Source organism: Microtus pennsylvanicus, chromosome 5, assembly GCF_037038515.1.
Source record: "Microtus pennsylvanicus isolate mMicPen1 chromosome 5, mMicPen1.hap1, whole genome shotgun sequence".
In the NCBI taxonomy this organism is placed as follows: Eukaryota; Metazoa; Chordata; class Mammalia; order Rodentia; family Cricetidae; genus Microtus; species Microtus pennsylvanicus.
Window position 1 is genome coordinate 118,294,398 of NC_134583.1, and position 25,064 is coordinate 118,319,461.

The 25,064-nt window shown below is 37.9% G+C and overlaps 1 protein-coding gene across 2 annotated transcripts in view; it reads left to right on the forward strand.

The window, feature by feature from the left end:
* The window catches only part of LOC142850432 (cytochrome P450 2C25-like), a 61,566-nt gene extending 37,814 nt beyond the window's left edge, over positions 1-23,752 (forward strand). For both annotated transcript variants that reach the window (XM_075973977.1, XM_075973978.1), the window contains exons 3-9: positions 74-223; positions 7,177-7,337; positions 10,875-11,051; positions 15,981-16,122; positions 18,764-18,951; positions 22,148-22,289; positions 23,233-23,752. In XM_075973977.1, coding sequence (XP_075830092.1) covers positions 74-223; positions 7,177-7,337; positions 10,875-11,051; positions 15,981-16,122; positions 18,764-18,951; positions 22,148-22,289; positions 23,233-23,414 — 1,142 coding nt within the window. In that variant the 3' untranslated portion in view covers positions 23,415-23,752. The remainder of the gene's footprint in view (positions 1-73; positions 224-7,176; positions 7,338-10,874; positions 11,052-15,980; positions 16,123-18,763; positions 18,952-22,147; positions 22,290-23,232) is intronic.
* Positions 23,753-25,064: the final 1,312 nt, after the last annotated feature.

A 25,064-nucleotide genomic window follows, 5' to 3' on the forward strand; every position in this document is an offset into this window, starting at 1 on the left:
TCCCTCTAAAGAGAATATATTTCTGAAAGCCAGTGCAAGCAGTAGGGAGAGACCTGTTTTTCCATTTCTTTAGGCATTGTTTTTAGCAATGGAAACAGATGGAAAGAGATAAGGCGCTTCACTCTCACAACTCTGCGGAATTTGGGCATGGGCAAAAGGAACCTTGAGGACCGTGTTCAAGAGGAAGCACAGTGCCTTGTGGAGGAACTGAGGAAAACCAATGGTAAGTGCAGATTTAAGCATTTGCATCTTAGTCAAGGTGTGTGTGTGTGTGTGTGTGTTTGTGTGTGATGTTGATAACACCCATTCTAAAATTTTCTTTTTAAATCAGAAACAATGAATATAGGTTTCATGATAATTTTGTTTTGAGTTGAATAATTGTGCATTTCCGTCAGCACAAGTGTACTTTGTCTTTGTGGATCATTTCACAACACAATAATTGCGATCTATAATAGTGGCAGAGCCCAATCAGAGGATATTTGTTTTCATTTTCTTGGATTACAGAGGTTTAAGGAAATTAACAGAGCAGTACAGAAATTCTTCTAGGCCAATGTTACAGTCCTAGGTAACACTGATGTAATTTACAGTTGTCATTTCTTAGCCTAGTGTAATAGAATTTTTATCAATTATTTTTTCTACTATAGCATGATCTTAAAATTGTATTGTCTTTTTTTAAAAATTGTTTGCCACATTGAGAATTTTATACAATGTTTGTTCATCATTTTCACCCACCAGCTCTACTAAGATACACCCCAGTTTTCTGTCTACCCTATTTTGTGTTGTCTCTTTATTTACTATTCACTTGACATGATTCAGGCTTTACATATAAAATTTTTTGTAAGAAAAAATTTATTAAGAAGGAGCCATCACCTATACTCCTCAAATTATTTTGTAAAATAGAAAATGATGAAACACTTCTAAAACTCTCCGTACAATGTTGGTATCTTTGTTGGGGGAGGTTGGCCACTTATTCTGCCACCTTCCTCCTCCTAGAAAGAAAGTAGTCTTCTTGGCCACCTGGCTAGTTTACACCTGAAATAATCACACAGAAACCATAATATTTAAATCACTGCTTAGCCCATTAGCTTTAGCTTCTTATTGACTAACTCTGACATCCTAATTTATTCCATCTCTCTTTTTTTTGTTGTTGTTGTTTTTTTTAACATTTATTTTATTTATTTATTTATTTATTTATTTATTTATTAAGGATTTCTGCCTCCTCCCCGCAACCGCCTCCCATTTCCCTCCCCCTTCCCCAATCAAGTCACCCTCCCTCATCTGCTCTAAGAGCAATAAGGGTTCCCTGACCTGTGGGAAGCCCAAGGACCGCCCACCTCTATCCAGGTCTCCTAAGGTGCTCTTAATCTGTGCATCACCATGTGGCAGTTGCTTACCAGCAGTTTTGGCATGTCTGATTCTGGCGGTGGTTCCATGGCATCCCTTTGACTCTGCCCTTCTTTCTTCCAGCATACAGCCTAGGTTTTCCTGACTAGTTCTGTTTTTCCCTTGCCATAGGCTCAAAGCAATTCTTTATTCTTTAACCAATAAGAGCAACACACAGATGGAAGGACCTCTCACACCACTTCCCCTTTTATGTTTAAATAAAAAGGAAGGTTTTAACATAGTGAAAATATATATAACAAAACAGGTATCAAGTAAGAATTAAAGTAACAATATTTGTATCTACTTTACCTTTTATCATAACTTAGAATAACTGTAAGTCCAAATTCTTCAACTCCATCAAAGACTACAGAAAGATATGATATTACCTAAGTAAACAAAAAGTGCATTGCAAACAACTTCCAAGTCTCTAGAAATAACAGAGTTACACACTGCCCCACTTCCAGGCACATAGCTGGTCCAAGTGGCCATTAAGTTGTCAAGTTGCAGCAGTCGGCTCACAAACCCCATTCAAATGCTCTGTAGCTGAATCTGCTGCCTGAGAGAGTCAGAGTTCACATTGGAGCATGACCCAGAAAACTGGGATTTCAAGATAGCATGGATTTTTTTTCTTTTGCTACAACTGAATCAGGTAAACTTCTCTTAAGGGACTGTGGCAAGCCATCAGCTGAAAGACAAATGCTGCTAAACTTTGTTATTTTGTGTCTAGAATTTCTTTCCAAGCCCTCTCAAGTTTTATATGGATTTAGTCCACCACGTTAGCGTGCCCATTTGTAGGTATCAGGTAACGATGGATGCTTAAAAGAAATCCCACACTAGCTAGGATTGAGAATAATAGAGGATTATTTATTAAGGGGTAGACTCACAAGTCCCAAATTATCTGCTGGAATGGAAAACAGCAACCAAATCCCACAATCAGAAAAGAGGCTGGACCCTTGCTTTACATCAGCATAAATAGTATAAAAGACCATGATCAAGTGGGTGGTTAGCTTAAAGGCTACTGGCTGTCAGATTTCTTACATTAGTATTTTAATAATATCAAAACAAAACAGCTTTATCATTTCCTTTTACATGGCACTTTCTGTTTTGAATTACATTCTATCTAAACAAATGACAGAACAAATCTGCAAGATGCACAAAGAGATAACAAGAAAATTATTTATTAATCAAATTACGTCTTAAACTAAACATGAACTGTTTTTGCTAACCTGCTGATTCTGTCTTTAATTCTGCCAATCATTTCTGTCCATGTACACCTTTTCTTTTGTGTGTGTTTGTAGAAAATAAATCACTTTTCTTTTCCTACTGCTATAAATGCTACTTACCTAAGAAGTTTCTGACCTGAAAACATAAGATTAACTATTTGATTTCTAAGGACTTAAAAGTTATTTTTCCAAACAAAACAAAGACTGAAAATCAATTTAATCTGTGAATAAAATGTATATACATGAGGAAAGTTCTTTCATCCTTCACTGTTTTTGACTTAACTAAATCATTCCCTGATAGTATAGAATATAATCATGTTTTCATACGGTGTAGGGGGGTCTTCTTTCTATGTGTTGCTTTCATTGATTGAATAAAGAAAACTGCCTTGGCCTTTTGATAGGGCAAAACTTAGGCGGGGAAAGCAGAACTGGATGCTGGGAGGAAGGAGGCAGGCAGAGAGCCGTCCGCCATGAAGCTGCCATGTCAGACATGTTAAATCTTTCCCAGTAAGCTACAAGATCAAAGTGATACACAGGTTTAATAGAAATGGGTTGAATCAAGATGTGAGAGTCAGCCAATAAGAGGCTGTAACTAATGTGTCAGGCAGTGTTTTAATTAATATAATTTGTGTGTGGTTATTTCGTGGGCAGCCAGGAGCCGGGCTGCGGGAACACATCTGGCTGCCACTGCTCCTTCATTGAAACATCATACCCTGGTGCATGCACAGGAATATTAAGGAGTTTCCTGTTATTCAAATGTATAATAATTTATCAAGAATACTGTTTTTTTAATGGGATACTTATTTGAGGTCTATAGATTTAAATTTTAGATCAAATTTAATGTAAAGTGTAACATGAGGGGCGTGCTTGTTGGGGTTTCTGTCCCGCCCGGTACCCCTCAGCCAGCAAGCCCCAAAGAAAATCACACAGAGGACTCCATAAGATTATAAACTGATTGGCCCATTAGGTCAGGCTTCTTATTAGCTCTTGTAGCTTATATTAACCCATTATTCTTATCTATGTTAGTCACATGGCTCGGTCCCTTTCTCAGAAGGACAGGTCACATCCTGCTTCCTTGGTGGTCTACGCAGGACTGGGAGGAATCAACTTCCTTCTTCCTAGAATTCTCCTGTTCTCTTTGTATCACCTCTACTTCCTGTCTGGTTTTCTCACCTATACTTCCTGTCTGGTCAATCAGCGTTTATTTAAAACATGATAGACAGAATACAGACAATTCTCCCACACCACTTCTCCCTCTTTAAAAAACGAAGGAAAATATCCATAGTCCATTTTTTGGGAATGTCAACGTAGTTTTCCATGCTACTTCCCGCTGGTTTTGGGTGCTGATAATTTCATGGGGACCTAAAGTAAATTTAGAGTTATGATCAAGTCTTGACTGAAGTATTCTGTGAGTCTTGATCATCTCAGAGAGTAGTCTTGAATCTGTTCTGGATATAGAACTCAGACATCTGGGCCATCTGTTCCTGCCAGAGATTTCTCAGGTGGTCTTCCTTGATCAAAGCTGAATTTCCTTAACTCTGAATAAATCCAGAGCCTCTCATTGTCTGTGGAAACAAAAAGCAAAATCTCTTCTCCAAAGTAACATACCTTTTGACTTCAATTTTGAAGTTAAAAAAAATACCTATCTTGGATTAATTCAGCAGCATTTATAAGCAAATATCTTTTAGCAGCTGCTGCTTTTTCCTTAGCATTCAAACAATTTAAAGGGAGCATAATAGCATACAGTATCAAGATTCTCTGTGTATTTTCCAATTTTGTGGGGCTTTATTTTAACTTCTATTTCTTTTCTTTTCTTTTTTTTTTTTGGTTTTTCGAGACAGGGTTTCTCTGTAGCTTTGGTGCCTGTCCCGGAACTAGCTCTTGTAGACCAGGCTGGCCTCAAACTCCCAGAGATCCGCCTGCCAGCTATTTCTTTTATTTTTACTTTTAACTTTTGGCTTTATGAGACAAGTTCGCTGTGTATATTTGTCCTGGAACTCTCTCTGTAAACCAGGCTATCCTTGAACTCACAGAGATCTGTCTGTCTCTGCCTCCCAGGCAAATCCTACTGGCGTGTGCCACCATAGCCAGCTATTCTCTTTCTTTCTTTGTTTCTTATCTTTTTTTTTTACTTTGGAAAACTTTAACCTTTGGCCTGTATATATATATTTTAGCACACTGTAAACCATTTAGATGTTTTCTTCCTCTTTGAATCACTCTTTACTGTATATCTATCTTTTTCTGACCATATGTGTCTTTAATTTGCAAAGGAATATGGAGAAGATTAAAACCATGGCTTTGACTACTAGATCCAACCCATTCTTTAGCTTTATGAAATTACCCCCTCATGATGGAGGTAGTGGTTGTAGCCACGTTTTTTTTTTTTTTTTGCCACAACTCTATGGCATTTTTAAGGTCCTTTCCAGGAAGCAAGCTGCAACAGTGTGTCCATAAAACAACACTCAAAAGTTGGGACCACTTGCTTGAAAGAATCAGAGTTTTCCCTGGCAGAATGGCTCAGAAAGCCGGCATTTTAAAACAGCGCAGCTTTTCTCCTGCTATGGCTGAAATCTGAAATGTCTTACTCTAGTCTTTCCCAAGCTTTTCCAGGCTATCTGTGGATGCAGTTATCCACATGGGGGCCATTCTGTGACATGAAGAGGCCTGCTTGTTGGGGTTTTCTGTCCTGCCCAATTCTCACAGCTGTTTAGCCCCAAAGAAAATCACAGAGAGGTCTCCATAAGTTATAAAACTTATTGGTCCATTAGCTCAGGCTTCTTATTTGCTCATATGACTTATATTAGCCCATTATTCTGATCTATTTTTGCCATTGGCTTGGTACTTATTTCAGCTGTCAGGTCACATCCTGCTTCCTCGGTGCTCTGCACAGGACTGGGAGGAATCAACTTTCTCTTTCCCAGAATTCTCCTGTTCTCCTTGCATCACTTCTACTTCCTGTCTGGTTTTACTGCCTATACTTCCTGCCTGGCCAATCAGCATTTATTTAAAACATGATTGACAGAATACAGACAATTCTCCCACACCGGTAAAGTGTATTTATCATTTTTCAAAATCAATTCACTATAGAAAAGACGTTAGAAGAAACTGTTCTGAGAGCTGAAGAGATAGTTTATCACTTGAGAGAAAATGCTCCTTAAAAGCAGCAGCAATGGGTTCCAAGTGCCAGTGTAAGGCAGCTCCAAGATATCTGACATGCTCTCCTAGACTCCACAGATATAACACACACACACACACACACACACACACACACACACACACACACAGACAAACACACACCTGTGAATTCATGCACACAAATAAAAATAAGTATAAAAAAGAAATTTCATTATGATTTTTCAAATTTTAAGCATTACATCAACAGCAATTGAATAATGATGATTTTGTGAGATGTTTACAAATCTAGAAACTACACTGTTTCTCAAATATGCTGTGTAGGGTTTGAACATAATCATCATTTACATCTTTAAAAAAATAAACGTTATTGTTGCTAATGCTGTATATAGTGTGTGTTTCATGTAGGTATTTCATAGGAGTGTAACATGTGTTAGAACACACCTTCCTACCATCATCTTTCTCGTCACCCCATTCCCATTTTTTTGATTGCAACCTCCCCTGGGACTCTTTGTTTTAATAAAAAATATTTTTATTTTATGTATATAAATGTTTGCCTGCATATACATGTGTGCACCACTTGTGTACCTGGTGCCACAGAAGTAAGAAAATTGTATCCTATAACCCTGAAACTGGGGATATAGAAAGTTATGAGCCACTAGGAGGCTGCTCAGAACTTACTGAACTTTGGTCCTCTACAACAGCAGAAATTACTTCGAATGCACAGCTCTTTATCTAGCACTGACCTTCTTATACTATGTGTCTTCTTTTCAAGCAGTACGTTTACTTCCTCTGGAGAAAATGCATTGTTTTAAATGATGAAATGAGAAAAAGGAAGTTTCTATTACTGCCCTCATATTGTGTTCCCTCTTGGAATTTAACTGTAATAAGAAAGTTTTCATTTTATTTAGTAATGCAAACAAATCCACATGGAAGTGGCTGTTCTTAAAATTACACATTATTCTCAAGTAACAAGGAAGAATTCTCCCCACATTTTTTTCTTCTAATACCAGAACTCACCTGCAGTGAGGTTCTTCCTTCCTTGGATCATTACTTGCTTCTTTGGTTTACTCATTGTGGCTGCAGATATTTCAGGAGTACAATATTTTATTTGTATCTTAGTGATATAGGGTCATTAGGTATTCCAGTAAGAAACAATTCTATTCCAAATACTAGAAATTTCAGGTTTGTAAAATCTTTTGTTTTCTTTCAAGTACTGGATAGTTTAATTGCTATATCAGATATCGTCTGTTCTTCAACTATCTTAACAAATTTAAGATTAAAGTGATACATTGATTCTACATATTATGACTGTTTAGCTGTTAGGAAAATTATAGATAGGATATGGTTTACAACTTCTAATGACTCTTTACCTGTTAACAAAACTAAACATCTTCTTTGTCCATTTTAATGTTATTTTTTCCAATTGTTTCTTCAGGTTCACCCTGTGATCCTACGTTCATCTTGAGCTGTGCTCCCTGCAATGTTATCTGCTTTACTGTTTTCCAGAATCGTTTTGATTATAAAGATCAAGATTTTCTTAACTTGATGGAAAAATTAAATGATAACGTAAAGATTCTGAGCTCCCCCTGGATGCAGGTGAAGTCAAGATCTTTTCCTCCTGAAAACATATTTTTGGCCTTTCATTCTCAAAGATCAAATTCAATATGTACCAAGAAGTGAGGTGACTAGACAACACAGTTTTGAATAACATATTATGGAAAGAATATCTGGAAGGCAGGTCTAAATCCTTTGTTATACAAATAGCAAAACTGAATGACAGTTTCCAGATTGGTTCAAGGCTGCTAGTTTCGTATCTCTTGGTTTTTCACTTGATATCTAGAAAATTCTTTGTATAAAGTATTGCATTCACATCTGTAAGTGTGGCCAGTTGACTATTAAACACAATTTATCATATTACTAGGCAGGAATATTTTAGTTTAGAAGGAATAGTTTCTTAAAGGCAAAAGAATATTTATGGCAACGATATCTGCCAAGAAACACTGAGTAGTTTCAATGGTTTGATATGTCTGCTGGAATCCTAGTTAACAAACAGACATGTAGAAATGGGAAGATGAGTGGTTTAATGCCATGTGGCCCACAGCTCACACACATCTCAGAATTGTCCTAGACTGAACTGGCATCTCCTGAACTCTCCCCAAGAATGGCTGTGATCCAGGCTGCCCAGTAAATCAAGGCACCAGGCAGTCAGGCACTACTGTGGTGAACAAATGTATGGTGTGGTATGGGAGAGACAGAACAGTTCATGTACTGTGGAGAGAGGCACATCTGAAGAGATGAAATAGTGAGGGGTGGGCTGCGGTGGGTAACTTGGTTTTCTAACCAGGGTTAATCTTAGTGTTCTCTGGAGCATGTCTGCTTTCAGGGTTCATGTCTGGGTACATGGATCTGCTGCAGCCTTGATCTGTGTTGATGTCCACAGCTCCTGAAACCACCTTAGGCAAAGAGGAAACAGCTGTACAGGGTTGATGCTGTCACTCACTCACCAAAACACTAGGGAGAATGGGTCCTGTTCCTCCTCGTGGGAGCACAGTGGATCAGGTCCTGTTGATAGGGGCGTGGGTGAGCCAGGCCTACAAAGTTGAGCTTGACAGATCTTACCCTAACTGCCCCTCATCTGCCTGTGGTAGCATGGATTGGGGAGAGATGCTGCCCACTGACTCTGGCAGATGGGAGAGCTGTCCAGGATGTCATAAGATTGGAGAGTTTTTTTTTTTTGTCCCCACCAGCTGCAGAACTCAAGAGGGTGGAGCCAGTAGGTTGCTTGATCAACACAGTAGAGATGACATTGTTTACAGGGGTATAGGCAAGTCATCCCTGAAGTTCTGAGTGTGAGAGAACCGACTCCACGACTCATCTCTCAGGGGTGGTATGTTTGGAGGAGAGATGTCCCCTTCATCGTTATCCTTTCACTGCTGGAGGCACATGAGTGAGCTGACCCTCCCTGTTACCACCTGCAGCACTCATTAAAGCAGGCCCTGCTTCTAGCCTGGGCAGCACAGTTGAGTGGACCCTTTTTTACAGCGGCACAGGTGAGCTGGCCCTGAGGTTGTGAGAGTGGAATAGCTGGCCACACCCACTAATCTGCCATGTGGTGGTAAGGTCTAGGGAAAGATGTCCTCCTCCCCTTGCCACTGCTACCTGTTGTGTATGGGTGACCTGATCCTCCTCCTTAACAGCTTCAGTGCCTTGGAAAGCTGGTCCTGCACCTTCATAGGTAGTAAAGCAGAGTTGACTCTATTGAACGTATTGATTGTGGTACAGGGCTGCAGGTGAACCAACCTAGATAATGTGAGTATGTGAGATCTGGTCCCTCCCCTCATCTTTTTATGATGGTATGGGTGTAGGAAAGATTGCTTACCCTCCCGTGTAACATGTGGCAAGTTGCAGGGCTGATCCTAATCTCATAATATTAGGAGAGTTATCCCTGCTCTTTATCAGCTACAACTCTTGGAAGAGTGGCCCCTTCACATAGCCTGGGTAACACAGTCTATCTTGCCCTGGTGATGTAGGTATGTGAGAGCCAACTCCGAGGGTATGAAAGCAGCTCCTTATTATAAAGAGTGATGATGGAGGAGGGTCATTTGTCTATGTGTTACTTTCATAGGTTAATAAAGAAACTGCCTTAGCTTTTGATATAACAGCAGCTTAGATAGGTGGAGTAGACAAAACAGAATGCTGGGAGAAAGAAGGCAGTGAGCCAGCCATCATGGAGCCAGCTGCCAGGTCAGACATGCTGAATCTTTCCCGGTAATCCACCACCTCGTGATGCTACACAGATTATTAGAAATGGGTTAGTCAAGATGTGAGACTTAGCCAGTAAGAGGCTAGAGATAATGGGCCAGGCAGTGTTTAAAAGAATACAACTTTTGTGTTGTTATTTTGGGTATAAAGCTATCCGTGCAGGAGCTGGGTGGGAACACAGCCCACAGCTCTGTGAACTGTTGAAGCATGTGGAGGAGCTGGTCCTGCAGAACCAGGGCTTCAAGGTCTTCATGGAGCATAGCAGTGACAGAATATCTAAGACTCCCAGTAGGGGCCCAGTATTGATAGTGTAGCAGAAAGCAGAGACCCCGATGCAGTCAATGACTCTTTGCAATGAATGCTTGCCAAACAATGATAAATAGATAAAAGGGTGTACTGCCTGACTCACTTTGTCACAATACAGCTTCCATGATAAAACTTTTCTCTTTTCTTTTTACTCTTAAATTTTATTCTATTTTACTTTGGGAGGGGAGGAGTTTAAGGACTGAGGGAGGATGTGTGTTGATATGAAGGTGAATGGGATGGAGATGCATGGTGTGAAGGACACAAAAGTAAGTAAGAAGCAAGTAAAGAAAGAATACCTGTGATCATAGAGAAACCCCTAAAGGCTATGCACACTTTTGCTTTCAAAGTCTCTTGGAGTTCCACCTACTTCTAATGATTTATTCCATGTCATAGTGTAGTGGATAAGAGTTAAATATGCATTGCTACATTACAATATAAATCAAGTTGCCCAACTCTTTTCACTACAGCCATCATCTAAAATGTGTAAACGACAACGATTTGCATCATGTCATACTTCAGACTTGTAGAGAATAAGTGGTTTAAGCCATCAGTCAATTTTCACTAATAATCATTATATTAAAGAAGGATTCAAGAATATTGAAACTTGATCATGATCTTTCATCAATGGGGCAGGAATTCCCTCCCACCCCAGTTCCTTCTATTACTACAGAGAATTGCTATATGTATGAAATAAAACACCTCTTCCTTTTGTTGATCACTATTTTTCCTTCATTTCTGAATCTACAAATCCATGTTGGACTTGCAATATATTATGGATACATGTATTTCCTCATTTAAAAAGTTCTTTGACAAGGACTGGAGGAATAGGTCAGTGGTAAAGAGTGTATGCTGCTCTCCCAAAGGCCCTAAGTCCAATTTTCAGGACTCATGTTAGATGGTCCAAAACCAGTAGCTTAAGGTGATCTGATATTTTTGGCCTCCAGTGTACCCACACATACACGGCACACACATGTATGTGTGCATACATACCATATACACACCACATACATGACTAAAAGTAAAACAATTTATCTCAACAAAATATTTCTCTCTCTGATTTTGTAGGTCTGCAATAATTTCCCTTCACTAATTGACTATTGTCCAGGAAGTCATCACACAGCATTAAAAAATGCTGAGTATATCAGAAATTACCTTTTGGAAAGAATAAAAGAGCATCAGGAATCATTGAATGTTGCAAACCCTCGGGACTTTATTGATTATTACCTGATTAAACTAAAGCAGGTAAAATATTAATATAAATTTATTTTATTGTCTGAGAGTGTTGTGGTTTGTTGAACACTGAAATGTTTGTCAGAGATGGTTTAAATCAGTATCATTTGAAAAACAGTTTTAGTATTTATTATGTGTTGGGATGCACCATATGGATATTGATAATATAAAGGGAATTTGTTAACTATAACACATTGTCTCTATTCTTTAAAAATTATAGCTGAGAACAGCAATACAAAGGGCAAGTAAGATGGGAATAATTCTAATTAAGTAGAAAATAACCAACTATCGTGGCAGTGAGAATAGTGGCACCATAGATGTGCATGTTGTGTGGCAAGAATTGCTGCATGTCCAGTGAGTTAAAATAGATTTGGCCATGTTGTTATTTTAAAAGGATAGATACGGGAGTTAGTTTCAGAAGGACTGAGTGATATAAAAGAGGTATGTGGTGGGAAGAGAAGGTGTATGGAAGAATGAAGCTTTGAGTACAGTTCAAATTAATTTTCACAAAAGGGGGTTAAGGATTGGTATCTATTAGGTATCCTGACAGCATGAACTGCATTGGCATTGTGTAGTTTATTGAAAAGGTAATTTTCCATTGAATTTTCTTGAAACTGAAAAATCCAGTTGGGTCTAGATTATTGGGGTTGGTTGTGGGCATTGATTCTACTCCACTGGTCTTATATGTAGTAATACTTAGGAACCTGGCATCTGAGTGACTCGATGTTGCTGGTTTTTTTTCCTAGACTATTTTTCCTATTATTTTTGCCTTTTATCTGACTTTTAGAGATAGGGTTTCTCTGTGTAACAGTCCTGGCTGTCCTGGAACTTGATTTGTAGGCCTGGCTGACCTCAAACTCACTGAGATCAGCCTGTCTCTGCTGCCCAAGTGCTGAGATTAAAAGCATGCACCATCATTGACTGGCTAGTTTGTAAGATATAGCTTATAGAAAAAGTCCACTGAGTGTAAAGAGGTATCTCAGAACTGTAGCCATGTTTCACTTACATTATGTTGGTACCATATGTGGTTACAAAGCACTTCAACTTCTGGCTCCTTTTCGTTGGAAAGCAATCACTTACCATGATAAAACACACCACACCACTACTGATCACTCCTGTCCCTTCAGACCATCTTTAGCAGTTGTTAGTGTGGTTTCTGTATGTATAGACCTCCATGCTATGAATGAATCACCTAAACGGACTCAGTATATGTGGCATTTAACTTCTGTTTTCTTGCACTTGCATGAAATCTTGGACATTTGTCTAAGTTCATCTTGTTTTAGTACTTCCTCCTTTTTGTAGCAAACTTCATTTTCATGCATTAATAGCACAATGCACTTATTCTTCATTGACTGATATTTGTGGTATTTTTGCCTGAGGCTTCTCTAAGCTCTCTCTATAACATATGTTGACATCATTTCCTTTGACTATATTTCTGAGTCTAATGATAATAACTTTATGGTTTTCTTTTTTGAGAAACTGCTTAAAAATTCACATTAATACTACTGCATGCACTGGCTTTGTGGGAGCCTAGGCAGTTTGGATGCTCAACTTACTAGACCTGGATGGAGGTGGGGGTTCCTTGGACCTTCCACAGGACAGGGAACCCTGATTGCTTTCGGGCTGGGGGGGACTTAATTGGGGGAGGGGGAGGGAAAAGGGAGGCGGTGGCGGGTAAGAGACAGAAATCTTTAATAAATAAATAAATTTATAAAAAAAATACAGTATTTCATATCTACGAGATCCCCTATTTTCCAAATAGCTGACAGAGGTTGTAATTTTAAAACTCAACAATAATTAACATCAAATATTAACAATAATTCTGTTAGTATGAAGTAGTACTTCAAGACTGATTAGATTTGTATCTCCTTCACAAACATTGTAAATAGACATCTTTTAATGTGCTGTTTTGCCTTTTTGTGTCTTCAGAGGATTTTTAATTCTAATATTTTTGCCCATTGGACTGTTTACTGTGTGGAGCTATGGAATTATGTATATATCTAGATAGAAACCTTTCCACATAAATAACATGGAAACATAGTTCCATTCTGTAGGTTGTCATTTGTACATTCTCAGTTATGTCCTGATGCATTAGCATTTTGTTGTGGACAAAGTCTCGTTTATCTGGGTTTTGATATTATGTTCTGTAATTTGTGAGTACAAATCGTAAGAAATGAGGCCCATCCTTGGTCTATGTTTTTTTTTTCACTTCTAGCATCCTTCTTACATGTAGGTATTCTGTTGTTCTGTCATCATCTGATAAAGACTCTTCCTTTAGTCTTGGAACTCAGTTTTAAAATATTGGCTTTAGTTTGTTGTAATAGGAGCAGTGGGGCTGCGTTCCCAGCACCCCGGCTGGCAGCTAGCTTTACCCGAAATAACAACACACAAACTGTATTCTTTTAAACACTGCTTGGCCCATTATATCTAGCCTCTTCTCGGCTAACTCTCAAATCTGGAGTAGCCCATTTCTTATAATCTGTGTAGCCCACGAGATGGCTTACTAGGGAGATTCTAGCCTACGTCCATCCTGGGTCGGAGCTTCATTTCGTGTGCCTCAGAGAGCAGAGCTATCCCCGCGACTGCCCGGGAGAGGGGAGCATGGCATCTCTGCGCTCACTTCCTCTTTCTCCCAGCATTCTGTTCTGTTTACTCCTCCCACCTATGTTTTAACCTATCAGGGCCAAGCAGTTTCTTTATTGCTTAACCAATGAAATCAACAGATTGATATATGACACTCCCACATCAGTAGTTGTTTAGGTTAACTCTTTGCTATCAATTCTTTATTGGTATTGATATTGATTTGTGTGTCAATACTTTATTGCTTTCAATACTGTAGTTCTGCAATAACATTTTTAAATAATTATTTTATGTTTGATACAGTTGTTTTACTTTTTGCAAATTTTTTATTAATTCTCTGAGAATTTCAGGAGATGTAATTTGAACATATTCCTCAACTTTCATTGCCCTCCTCACCTTAACTCTTGTTACCAAACTTTGTGATATCTGTTTTTCACTTTTTCAGCATTAAGTCCAATGTCTGTTGTTCATCTAGCCTCAAGCCTGTCATGCAATCAAGCAACAAGGAGCCATATTATTATAGGAAATTGACTCCCCCTTGCCAGGAACTAATCAGCTAGAATTGGGGTTTCATATTTTCTACCCCTACTTTGCGTTGTGTTTTTATCTGATGGAGCCTACACAGTTTTGGGGCATGCTGTCACAGTCGTTGTAAGTTCTCATGTTCATTTGTTTTTTTTTTTTTGTGTCCAGAAAACACTAATTCCTTGATGTTACTGATCACACAAGTTTCTTATATTTCTCCCCTCTCTTCCACAAAGATCCTTACACTTTCTGGGGAGGAGTATATTATGATTTAGGGGTGATCAGGACACAATGCTTCATTCTCTCTGTACATTGAACAGTTGGATGTCTCTGTATTGATTTACATCTTCTGCAAAGAGAAGTTTGTCTGATCAAAAATGTCAGATTTCTGCTCTATGAATATAGTAGTAAGTCACTAGTTATTATTTTAACACCTTTCCCACTAGTATATTAGAGTAATATATCCCACCAATTCTTAGACACATAACAGTGAAAGATATGGGCCTTATCTAACAAGGTGGGTCTTGGTGTGGGACAATTCTGTATTCTGTCAATTATGCTTTAAATAAACACTGATTGGCCAGTAGCCAGACAGAAAGTATAGGATGGACATCCAGAAACTAAGTAAAGGTGGGACAATGAGAACAGGAGAATTCTGAGAAGCAAAAATCCATTCCTCCCCAGTCCTGCCCAGACACTGAAGAAGGAGGACGCGACCTGCCTTGCCAAAAAAGGTGCCAAGCCATGTGGCTAACATAGATCGGATTAATGGGCTAATATTAGTTATAGGAGCTAATACGAAGCCTGATCTAATGGGCCAATCAGTTTATAACATATGTAGACCTCTGTGTGATTTTCTTTGGGGATAAACGGTTGTTATAATTTATAAACTGGGCAGGACAGAAACCTCAGGCAACAGAATAGCATCCACATGGGCAACTGCATCCACATAAAACCTGAGAGAGCTATGCAATCTGAGCTTATATCCAAAGAATATCAGCATATGAAAAGACATCTGTACATTTGTGTTTGTTTCCTGCTGTGTTTCTCAAAATAGCTGAGATTGATTGGTAGGAATTGTGGGAAACACATGCAAGGATATGTTACTTTTTAAATATAAGAGAAAATTTAGTTATTAATGCATTAAGATAGAATAGGCTTATTTACCTCAAGGACAAAGAATCTTATTACAGACCCATCTTAGTTTAATAGCAAATTCTCAGAGCTAGAGTCAAATGTCTTCCACTGTTCTTTATCATGTCAAGAACACAGTTCTTCAATTTTATGTATGAATCTGTATATCCCAAGATTAGATCTATCTCATATTCTTCTTCTTATGGTTTTGAAAGGACAGAATACATAATGAATAAAATGTTTCATTTATGTTTTTAAGGCATTAAAGTACAAAACTGTATACATTTAAGTTCAGATAATCACATCATTGCAAGAGTTAGGCTAGTTGGGAATTTAGGGTAAAATTGAAATTCATGAAAATCTGTGCCACAGTCTTTGAAATTATTTGTGAATTTCTTCTCTACTCTACATTCAAGTATCTTTGTTGGCAACAAAATAAAATAAATTTTTGTTGAAGTCTTATTATTAAAAATCTTGTACATAAATAAAACATTATGCCAAATTAACTATACCCAAAAATCTATACAACTCAATAAACTTCCATACAGTTAGAATAACCATTGGGAATGAATGTTATGGAGTTTTACTTTAAATTTTACACTTTCTGTAATAAATATATAAATTTGCATGAAACTGTAGAGTCATTGTTATCAGATGTGCTGATAAAGAATTTATCAGATTATTCCATCAAATTATTCTTAGGCAAGCCACAATCAACAATCGGAATTTACACTTGAAAATCTGGCAACGACTGTGCTTGACCTGTTTGCTGCTGGGACAGAGACAACAAGCACAACACTGAGATACGCTTTACTGCTCCTGCTGAAGCACCCTGATGTCACAGGTGAGGACACAGGTGGTGACCACAGTGTTCCTATAAGATGATGAAAAGACTCTGCTAGTGCCCTGAGAGTTGTTTTTATTACAACACTCAGTCCTTCACATTCACTGTAATAAACAGATGACTAAGAGAAAAAACTTTAAGAAAAACAATCAAATTCTGGTCAGTATCTGAGATTTCTGGAGGGTAAACTGAAATAGGCATGAAGAGTATATATTGTCCTGTGGATACATGTCCTTTTATTCTCAAGTTATGTTTTTAAGTCAACAAAAATCTTTTAGTTTCTTTCTCTCATTCTGATGAATCTAAGTTTGGGATGGACAAAAGAAAACTCTCCTCACTGAAGCCTAAGTAAAAAGCCTAGACTTTATTGAGTCTGGCTGGGATGATGTACATTCTGAGAAGTTTCCAAAATATTTAGATTCTCTAGAATGATATTTTGATTGATGTGGGAAAATGTAGATTCAGAAATTTTGTCAATTCAGAAGTCCGTTTCCTTAAACTTTTGTTGAATAATGATCTTTACCACTGTACCAATAGTGTTTTCTTTTGCATTGTATTTTAAAACAGATTCAGTGGTACAGCAGATAGAAAACACACTCTCCCTTCTGTGCCCAATACATGATAAAAGCACAACCATGTATCATATATTTTGCATAGGAAAAGATATCAACAAGCAGCCAAGAAGACTTCACCAAATTTATGAAACATTATTGTGAGGGATAAGAAAAATGTAGAACAGGAAAGATGATGTTGCAACATTAATGTTAGATGAACATGCATGTAGTAAGACACACAAGCTGTGACTCTGTATCTACAGACCTGTTAAGATTCTGGTTCCAAAGCAATAGCAGATTAAGAAGAGAACAAAGTTGAATATAGGATGCTGGACTTGCTGAGATACCCTTCCCATTCCCATTCATCATATCACACCTCTCTAGGAAAATAAAATTCTTACAAGAAGCTAAGGGTAAGAAGCCCTTTACCTGATACATTGATGACTGGCAGGGAATGAACAATGCATAGGAATGAAAGCAGAGGCTGGTAGCGTTTGAGTCCCAAAATTCTAGATCTCAGTTCCCTTTCCCTGCTTTGCTCCATGTATATGAGCAGTGGGGTCACTCATCCAGACAAAAGGAATAAATCAATGCCCCTTATTTTACCAATATAATTGAAAATATTTTCCATATATTTACACAATGGATTGAAAGCACCCATCCAAGACACAGATTCATGGTGTTTTCAGGAGTGAGTAGAAACATGGCACCCTTCAGGGAAATACTTGAGTCACACATAAACTTTTCTCATTGAGACTACACCAGAATTCTTCTCAAGATCAGCTGGATTCTTATGTCTTTGCTGTCATGAGTTGTCACTTTTTTAAGAATAGATTTTCAGCATTCTGATGGTTGTAAGGTGAAACCTCAAAGTAGTTTTGATATGCGTTTCCCTGATGACTAAGGCTTTTGAACATCTTTCTAAGCTCCTCTCAGCAATTTGAATTTCATCTTTGAGAATTCTTTGCTTAGATATGTACCCCACTTATTAACTGGGTTATTTGTTTTCTAGATATCTCATTGTTTGAATTCTTTATATATTTTGGATCTTAGCCCTCTATTGAATGTGTGGTTGCTCAAAATATTTTCCCATTCTATAGCCTGCCATTTAGTTCTAATGATGGTGTTCTTTTCCATGAAGAAACTTTTTAGTTTTATGAGGTTCCAATATGCTATTGTTAATGAAGTGAGGGGAAAGGAGAAGAGTGTATGTGTGGTGTCTTTAGCTTGTATTTGTTTATGTAGATGATGAGATGTAGCTGAAATTTCATTTCCAATATCTGATTGTCATAATAGTTGTGTTATGTGGGAATATAAGAAATAGTATGATGTTGGATTTCCCCTCTGTATGCTGCGAATATGTTTTATTACCAAATAGGCTACTTGGCCTATGACATGTCAAAATATAGCAGGAAGGAAATCCAAGTAGAGATAAAGAAAGAAAGAAGGCAGAATCAGGCATATGCCATAAATCACTGAAGGAGAAAGATGATTGAACCTTACTGGTAGGTCACAACCTCATGGTGAAATACAGATTAATAGAAAATGGTTAATTTAAGATGTAAAACCTATCTAGGAATACACCTAAGCTGTTGGCCAGTGTTGTAATTAATACAGTTTCTGTGTGAATACTCGAGTGTGCGAACAAACATTAAGAATCTTTTAAATTGGATACATTCAACACACACATATTCATAAATATATATACAATAGAATGTGATTTAAGAGAATATTGTATTTAGGTACAAATTTAGCATCTGACTTCTAATGTCCTTTACCATAGACTAAAGTATTTTGAAGAATTATATTGTTTTATTTGATCTTTTTTATTACTTATGCTATATTTGCTGTTACAGCTACTAATTAATAAAAATATCCTGATCTATCATAATATCTGTAGAGGATAGTGATATAAATACACAACACAGCATTTCTGTATAAATATATGTATAAAGACTTTTATCCATGAATAAAAATGCACATTTACACTTATTTTGGAACACCTGCATTGTGCTGTGTATGGCCTGACATTGTGCCAAAAATGTTACTTTTCTCCTATTTCCTCTTTTGTCACTGTGACCAAATAGCTAAAGTCCAGGAAGAGATTCACCGTGTGGTTGGCAGAAACCGCAGCCCCTGCATGCAGGACAGGAGCCACATGCCCTATACAGATGCCGTGATTCATGAGGTCCAGAGATTCATCAGCCTCCTCCCCATCAACCTGCCCCATGCAGTGACCTGCGACATTAAATTCAGGAACTACATCATCCCCAAGGTGAGCTTGTCTCTGCTCTGATGCACCTTTGTGCTCTTGATGCTCACAGGTTCACAGTGTCGTTACAGTCCTCTGAGTTATCTGGTGCTGCCGATGGCTTATACAGCTTCACGGTGAGAGGAGCAGCTCTACTGCAGGTGCAGATATAGCTGGTAACGACACGCCCACATTTGCTCTCTTCCAAATACTGTTCGGCAAGCTTTAGGTAGTTCTGTTTGAAAGTCCACATTCTGTCAATTTTCCAAAAGTCTTTTCTGACTTTTTTTATTTTTTTATTAAAAAATTTCCGCCTTCTCCTCCTCTCCCCACTCCCCTCTCCCCCCACTCCATTCCCCCTCCTTCTTCAGTCCAAAGAGCTGTTAGGCTTCCCTGCCCGGTGGAAAGTGCAAGGTCCTCCTCCCTCCATCCAGGTCTAGGAAGGTGAGCATCCAAACAGACTAGGTTCCCACAAAGCTAGTACATGCAGTAGAATCAAAACCCAGTGCCATTGTCCTTGGCTTCTCAGTCAGACCTCATTGTCTGCCATGTTCAGAGAGTCCGGTTTGATCCCATGCTTTTTCAGTCCCAGTCCAGCTGGCCTTGGTGAGCTCCCAATAGATCAGCACCACAGACTCAGTGGGTGGGTGCACCCCTCGCGGTCCTGACTTCCTTGCTCATGTTCTCCCTCCTTCTGCTCCTGATTTGGACCTTGGGAGCTCAGTCTGGTGCTCCATTGTGGGTCTCTGTCTCTATCTCCATCCATCGCCAGATGAAGGTTCTATGGTAATATGCAAGATATTCATCAGTATGGCTATAGAATAGGGCCATTCCAGGCTCCCTCTCCTCAGCTGCCCAAGGAACTAGCTGGGGACATCTCTATAGACACCTGGGAACCCCTCTAGAGTCAAGACTCTTTCCAGCCCTAAAATGGCTCCCTTAATTAAGATATATACTTCCCTGCTCCCATATCCACCCTTCCTCCATCCCAACCATCCCATTCCCCCAAGCTCTCTTCATCCTCCCCTTCTTACTTTTGTTTCCCCATCTCCCCTTGCCCCCATCACACCCCACCCCTAAGTTCCCAATTTTTGCCCGGCAATCTTGTCTACTTCCAATAATAAATTTGAGGAAGAAAAACTATGAAGAGAATTTTCTTATACTAGAAGTCATAAGCAATATGTAGTGGAGAAATACAGTCGGTGATCAAAAGTATACAATACATAGAACCAAAAATAGAGCATAAAGAACAATTTTGAAAATAATGTACAGACTTTTGTGAATAAAATTCATCTCAAAGAGGAAATCAGTGTCCCTGGACCATACTCAAACATAATTGGCTCCACAGTAAAGTAGCTCATATGCTATTCTCTTCATAGTTTTTCTTCCTCAAATTTGATAGAATTTTTATATTAAAACCAAGCTTTTGCCTTAAAAAGGAGTTTAAATTGATTCCTGATGACATTATGTTTGTACTTATTTCATTTCTGTGGCCAATTATTGCTATTTTGAAGACATCACAAATTGCAGATGAAAAATATAGAATTTTTATAGTAGTAATTTCTTTCAGAAAGTATGACATTGGACCTCCTGGGATTCTTCTCTTTTGGGGGGAGGGTGGAGTGGGGCAAAACGATTTTGGTAAGGTTCCAGTTACTAACATCATGTGCTGATAATAGAACTTACTTCTCCAATTGACAGTAGGTTTTCTGTATCATAACAGACTTAGTATATGGGTTAGTGTATCTGTTTGGCTATGGGACATTCTCAAGGTAAGATTGATGATGTCTATGGTTAATGTGCAGAACTTAGTTATGTTTATATACTTAGAGCTAACTAACTAATAAGTATAACAAAGGTCAAAATAGGAATGGAACATTTACTCATATCTTCCTTGGGTTTAAAGCCTAGTTTGAGGTGAGTGTTGTATCAGCTAAACTTATACTCCATCATCCCTCTCCTTCAGGTTCATGACATGACAGGTTTCTTTAAGATATAATCAAGTAGAATATTCTATTGATGTACTTTATGAAACAACCAAGTTGATTCTTCTTTCTGAGAAATAGGATAAGTAATTTCATAAATGAGAATAGAGCCACTGATCTCATCAAAACAAATAGGATAAGAAGGAACCAATGATCTTTGCCATATTCTGGCAGATTTTAGCCTTTCTAGGCCAAGAAGATTGTGCTGCCCCTTCAGAAACTCTCATTGTAGCAGAGAAGCAGTCACAGGCAACATGTAAACAAATGATTATGAATATACAATGTTCAATACCTATTGATACTAGAACTTAATTTTCACATAATTTACATATATCATTAATGGGTTTTTAGTTTTAAAATTTTAGACATATTTAGATAAACTGCTTTCTAATATGTGTTGGCAGCCTTGAAAAAGATTGTAGACCACATTTCTAAAAAGTTTAAAATGATATGAGTTTTGTTTTTGTCCTAGTTAAAGAGTACTTGCCTGTACCAGCTCCCTGCAATTTCTGTGTCTTCAGAAGCTTTATTGATTTAGCTGTCACCAGATCATCTTACTTTCATCATACATTGTTTTATTTTATTGTCTCCCTCTTCTCCCCATTCCATTCCTCCTTTTTTCTCCCAAATGGTCCTCATCTTGCATTTCTGACACACATATATATTTATGCATATATATGCATTTCTATATGTATGTTTGTACATTCACATAGACAGATTATATACAAGACTGAACACATATACGTCTGCACATAGCACTGCATTTTCTTTTTTATAATATAAATACAAAGATAGATTCTGTAAGTGAGAGAAAAGGAGTGGTATTTGTCTTTCTAAATCTTCCTTTTTGTACTTAATGAATGGTCTCCTATTCTGTTCAAAACACTCAATGAATTTTTCTACTTATAACCTGATTCACATGAAGGGTATGTAGACATATGTGATGAAGTAGAGCAGTTGGTGTTCAGAGAAGCATGAGTTCAATCTAAAGGAAAGGGAGAAGAGACTTAGAAGTTTTAGTTCATGTACTCATGTGAACATCATTGAAGTCACATCAGCTACAACACTGTGACTGACTGCCTCCATGCTGCTTACTATTCTGCCTGTTGAAATGTCCCTACTGTTCTTTGTACTTAATCCCAACTATGGAGCAGAAGGTGAACCCGGATATTTTCCTGATTTGTCTTAGCTCTATGATTTCTTTTAACTTTATTTGTTTCTGTGTGTTGTTACAGGGAACAACGATAATAACATCACTGACATCAGTGCTGAATGACAGCAAGGAATTCACCAACCCAGAGATATTTGACCCTGGCCACTTTCTAGATAAGAATGGAAACTTTAAGAAAAGTGACTACTTCGTGCCATTTTCAACAGGTAATAAAAATTCATTTCCATGGATGCAGGGACATAAGGATCTGTAGTGACTTATCTAGTGGCTCCTTAATGGCCGAAGATCAGGAGTATAACTTTCGTGTTTATGTGTGTCATGATAAAGAGATTTCTTCTTTGTCAGGTTATGAAAGTGAGGCTTTAATTGTTAATCCACTGTTCAAAACTCAGAAAGCTGGAGTACTGTGTTTGTATTATTCCTTGAGCCACCTCACAGAAATACCAAAGAAAGCAAAGGCCATTTACACTTTACTCACCGTGAAAATGGAGACGTCATAATTTACATTCAGGTCTTCTTTGCTGTATCACTCACCTCCATTCTACACTATGTAATTACAAGTCTCCAAAATACCAAAAATTACTGAAGTACCCCAAGTGCACTTGGTAAACACACAAATGAATAATGTTTCTTAAATTTCAGTTAAAGTAGGCCAATGAGAAAGACTCCCAGATCTCTGGGTTATTGGGGGATATCAGTACATTTATCTTTCCAACTTGATATCTTAGTGCAAAAAATGTAACACCATTCTAATAAATGATTCCCTAGTTCCCTCAAAATTCATGGGGTGTGGAGAATCATAAGAAGAAATCACGTATCATTAATAGAATTTCATGAATAGATCAGATTGTTATTTGTGTTAATTAACACAAAATTCCTCTTCAGTCTCCTAGGCAGCTTGATTACAGATGTGAATAACTATAACTAGTTAAAAAGTATTTTTGAACAATGTATTTCTTAATAGTATAGGTTAACTGAGAAACAATTATGTTCCACATTTTTCTATTTGCCGAATTAATTGTTCTTTCATGCAGCCAAACATCTATCCATCCACCTAAAACTTACCCTTCTTTTATAGTCTCAGTCACAAATGCAGTGATTCTCAAATTTGCAAATGAGCATAGTAATCTTTGATTTTATTTCCCCTAGGAAAACGGATTTGTGCAGGAGAAGGCCTGGCACGAATGGAGCTGTTCCTATTTCTCACCACCATTTTACAGAACTTTAAGCTGAAATCGCTGGTTAATACTGAGGATATTGATACAACCCCGGTGCTCAATGGATTTGCCTCTGTGCCACCCCAATACCAGCTCTGCTTTATTCCTATCTAAAAGAGAGAAGATTGCCTAGCCCAAGCAGTATTGTTTTCTGTAATTCTCCTCTAGATCATCATTCACGTCCTTCCCCATCTTGGACAATATGTCCTTCCCTCCTCTCATGTATTCCCATTCTGTACCCAGGAAACACCTGTTAACTATTTTGCAACTTGTTGAATCACAGTAGAAATATATTATTATATTCTGTTCTCTGCAACTGTGTTATTATTCCTTTTGCCAATGTGTATGTGGTCTTTAATTAAAATAGAACTTTACTGCAAATCATGTAATAAGAGAATCCATGGTCATTTTCTTCTGTATGTTTTCAGTAATAAATAAGTTTGATTTGTGCACCTGTTCTTAGACAGTTTAGATAAGAAGCAAAATAAAATAAGAGTTTCCTAAACATCATGTTGGTCCACATATCATGAAGCATAGAGAATGTAAGAGTGAGTGCTAGAGAGATATTTCATTCACTGAAGTGCTTGCCCATTAATCTTGAAGACATGGTGGTGTGTTCTTGTTGTACCAACACTGGGTAAACAGAACAAGAGATCCTGGGAGCTTGCTAGACTTCCAATCCAGCCTAATTAGTGAGCCTTGTTCCCAAGTGTTATGCCCTGTCTCTGAAAACAAACTTGTCAGCTCCTGAGAAACAACGTACAAGGTTCATTTCTGACATCCACATATGTAAAAGAATAGACATTCTTTTACATATAGGCACTTGATTATGCACACATTCACATAAGCACATACATACAAGAAATACAGAGTATGAAGAGGAAGATGGTACAAGGCTCTTTGGCTGCACATCACTTAGACTCACTGGAAGTATTTGTATTAGAAACAAATAACCAGTGTCCAAGAGTAGCTACAGTTAGAGGATAAGTCAAGGGAGGGGTGCAATTGCAGGGTCAGGTCATGCCTTGCTTTGCTGATAGTGTTAATAAAAGTTAAAATTTTAAATATGCTTTTTCCTTGATGTTCTTAGGTTAGAAGTGAGCATGCATTTTGTTTTCCTATTGCTAACCATGACCTCCATGTACATCCCTTCTCTTCCCCAAAGACTAATGGCCCCAGGAGGAGTCACATTTCTATCACTTTAGATGCATTACTTCCTTCCTACTACACTACAAGTATTTAAGTGAGATGATTATCTCTTCTCTAACTTAATCTTAGAGGGTCACTTTGTCTGGAATTGCTAATTCCTACCTTGGGTGTTACTACAGATTTATGTCTGCACACACATTAGTGCACAAGCACACATTCACAATGCTATTTGATCTATAATACAGATTGTTGTGGTACAAGATGTGACCTTTGGTTAAAATGGGTCAAAGAACTAATATTTTTACGTTTATGTATTTTCCTAGTAAAGATATGCTGCACATATTACTCCACTATTCTCAGGCCTTTAAACCTGCTTTCAGACTTGCCCCTGTTTTCCTGAGTATTTGTGTTGCAGTCAGATTACATGGGAAATTATCAGTTATAAGGCCATGTGCACCAATTGCTTTAATAAATTAATTCTCATTCATCTATTACCTTTATGTCTCTCTATCATCCCCCTCTCATATATGTGTGCATTTTGTCTCCCCTTTCTCTGTCTGTTAACTTCTGCCTCTGCTTCTTAAGAAACCTGAGTGTAGTGGCATTTCATTTTTA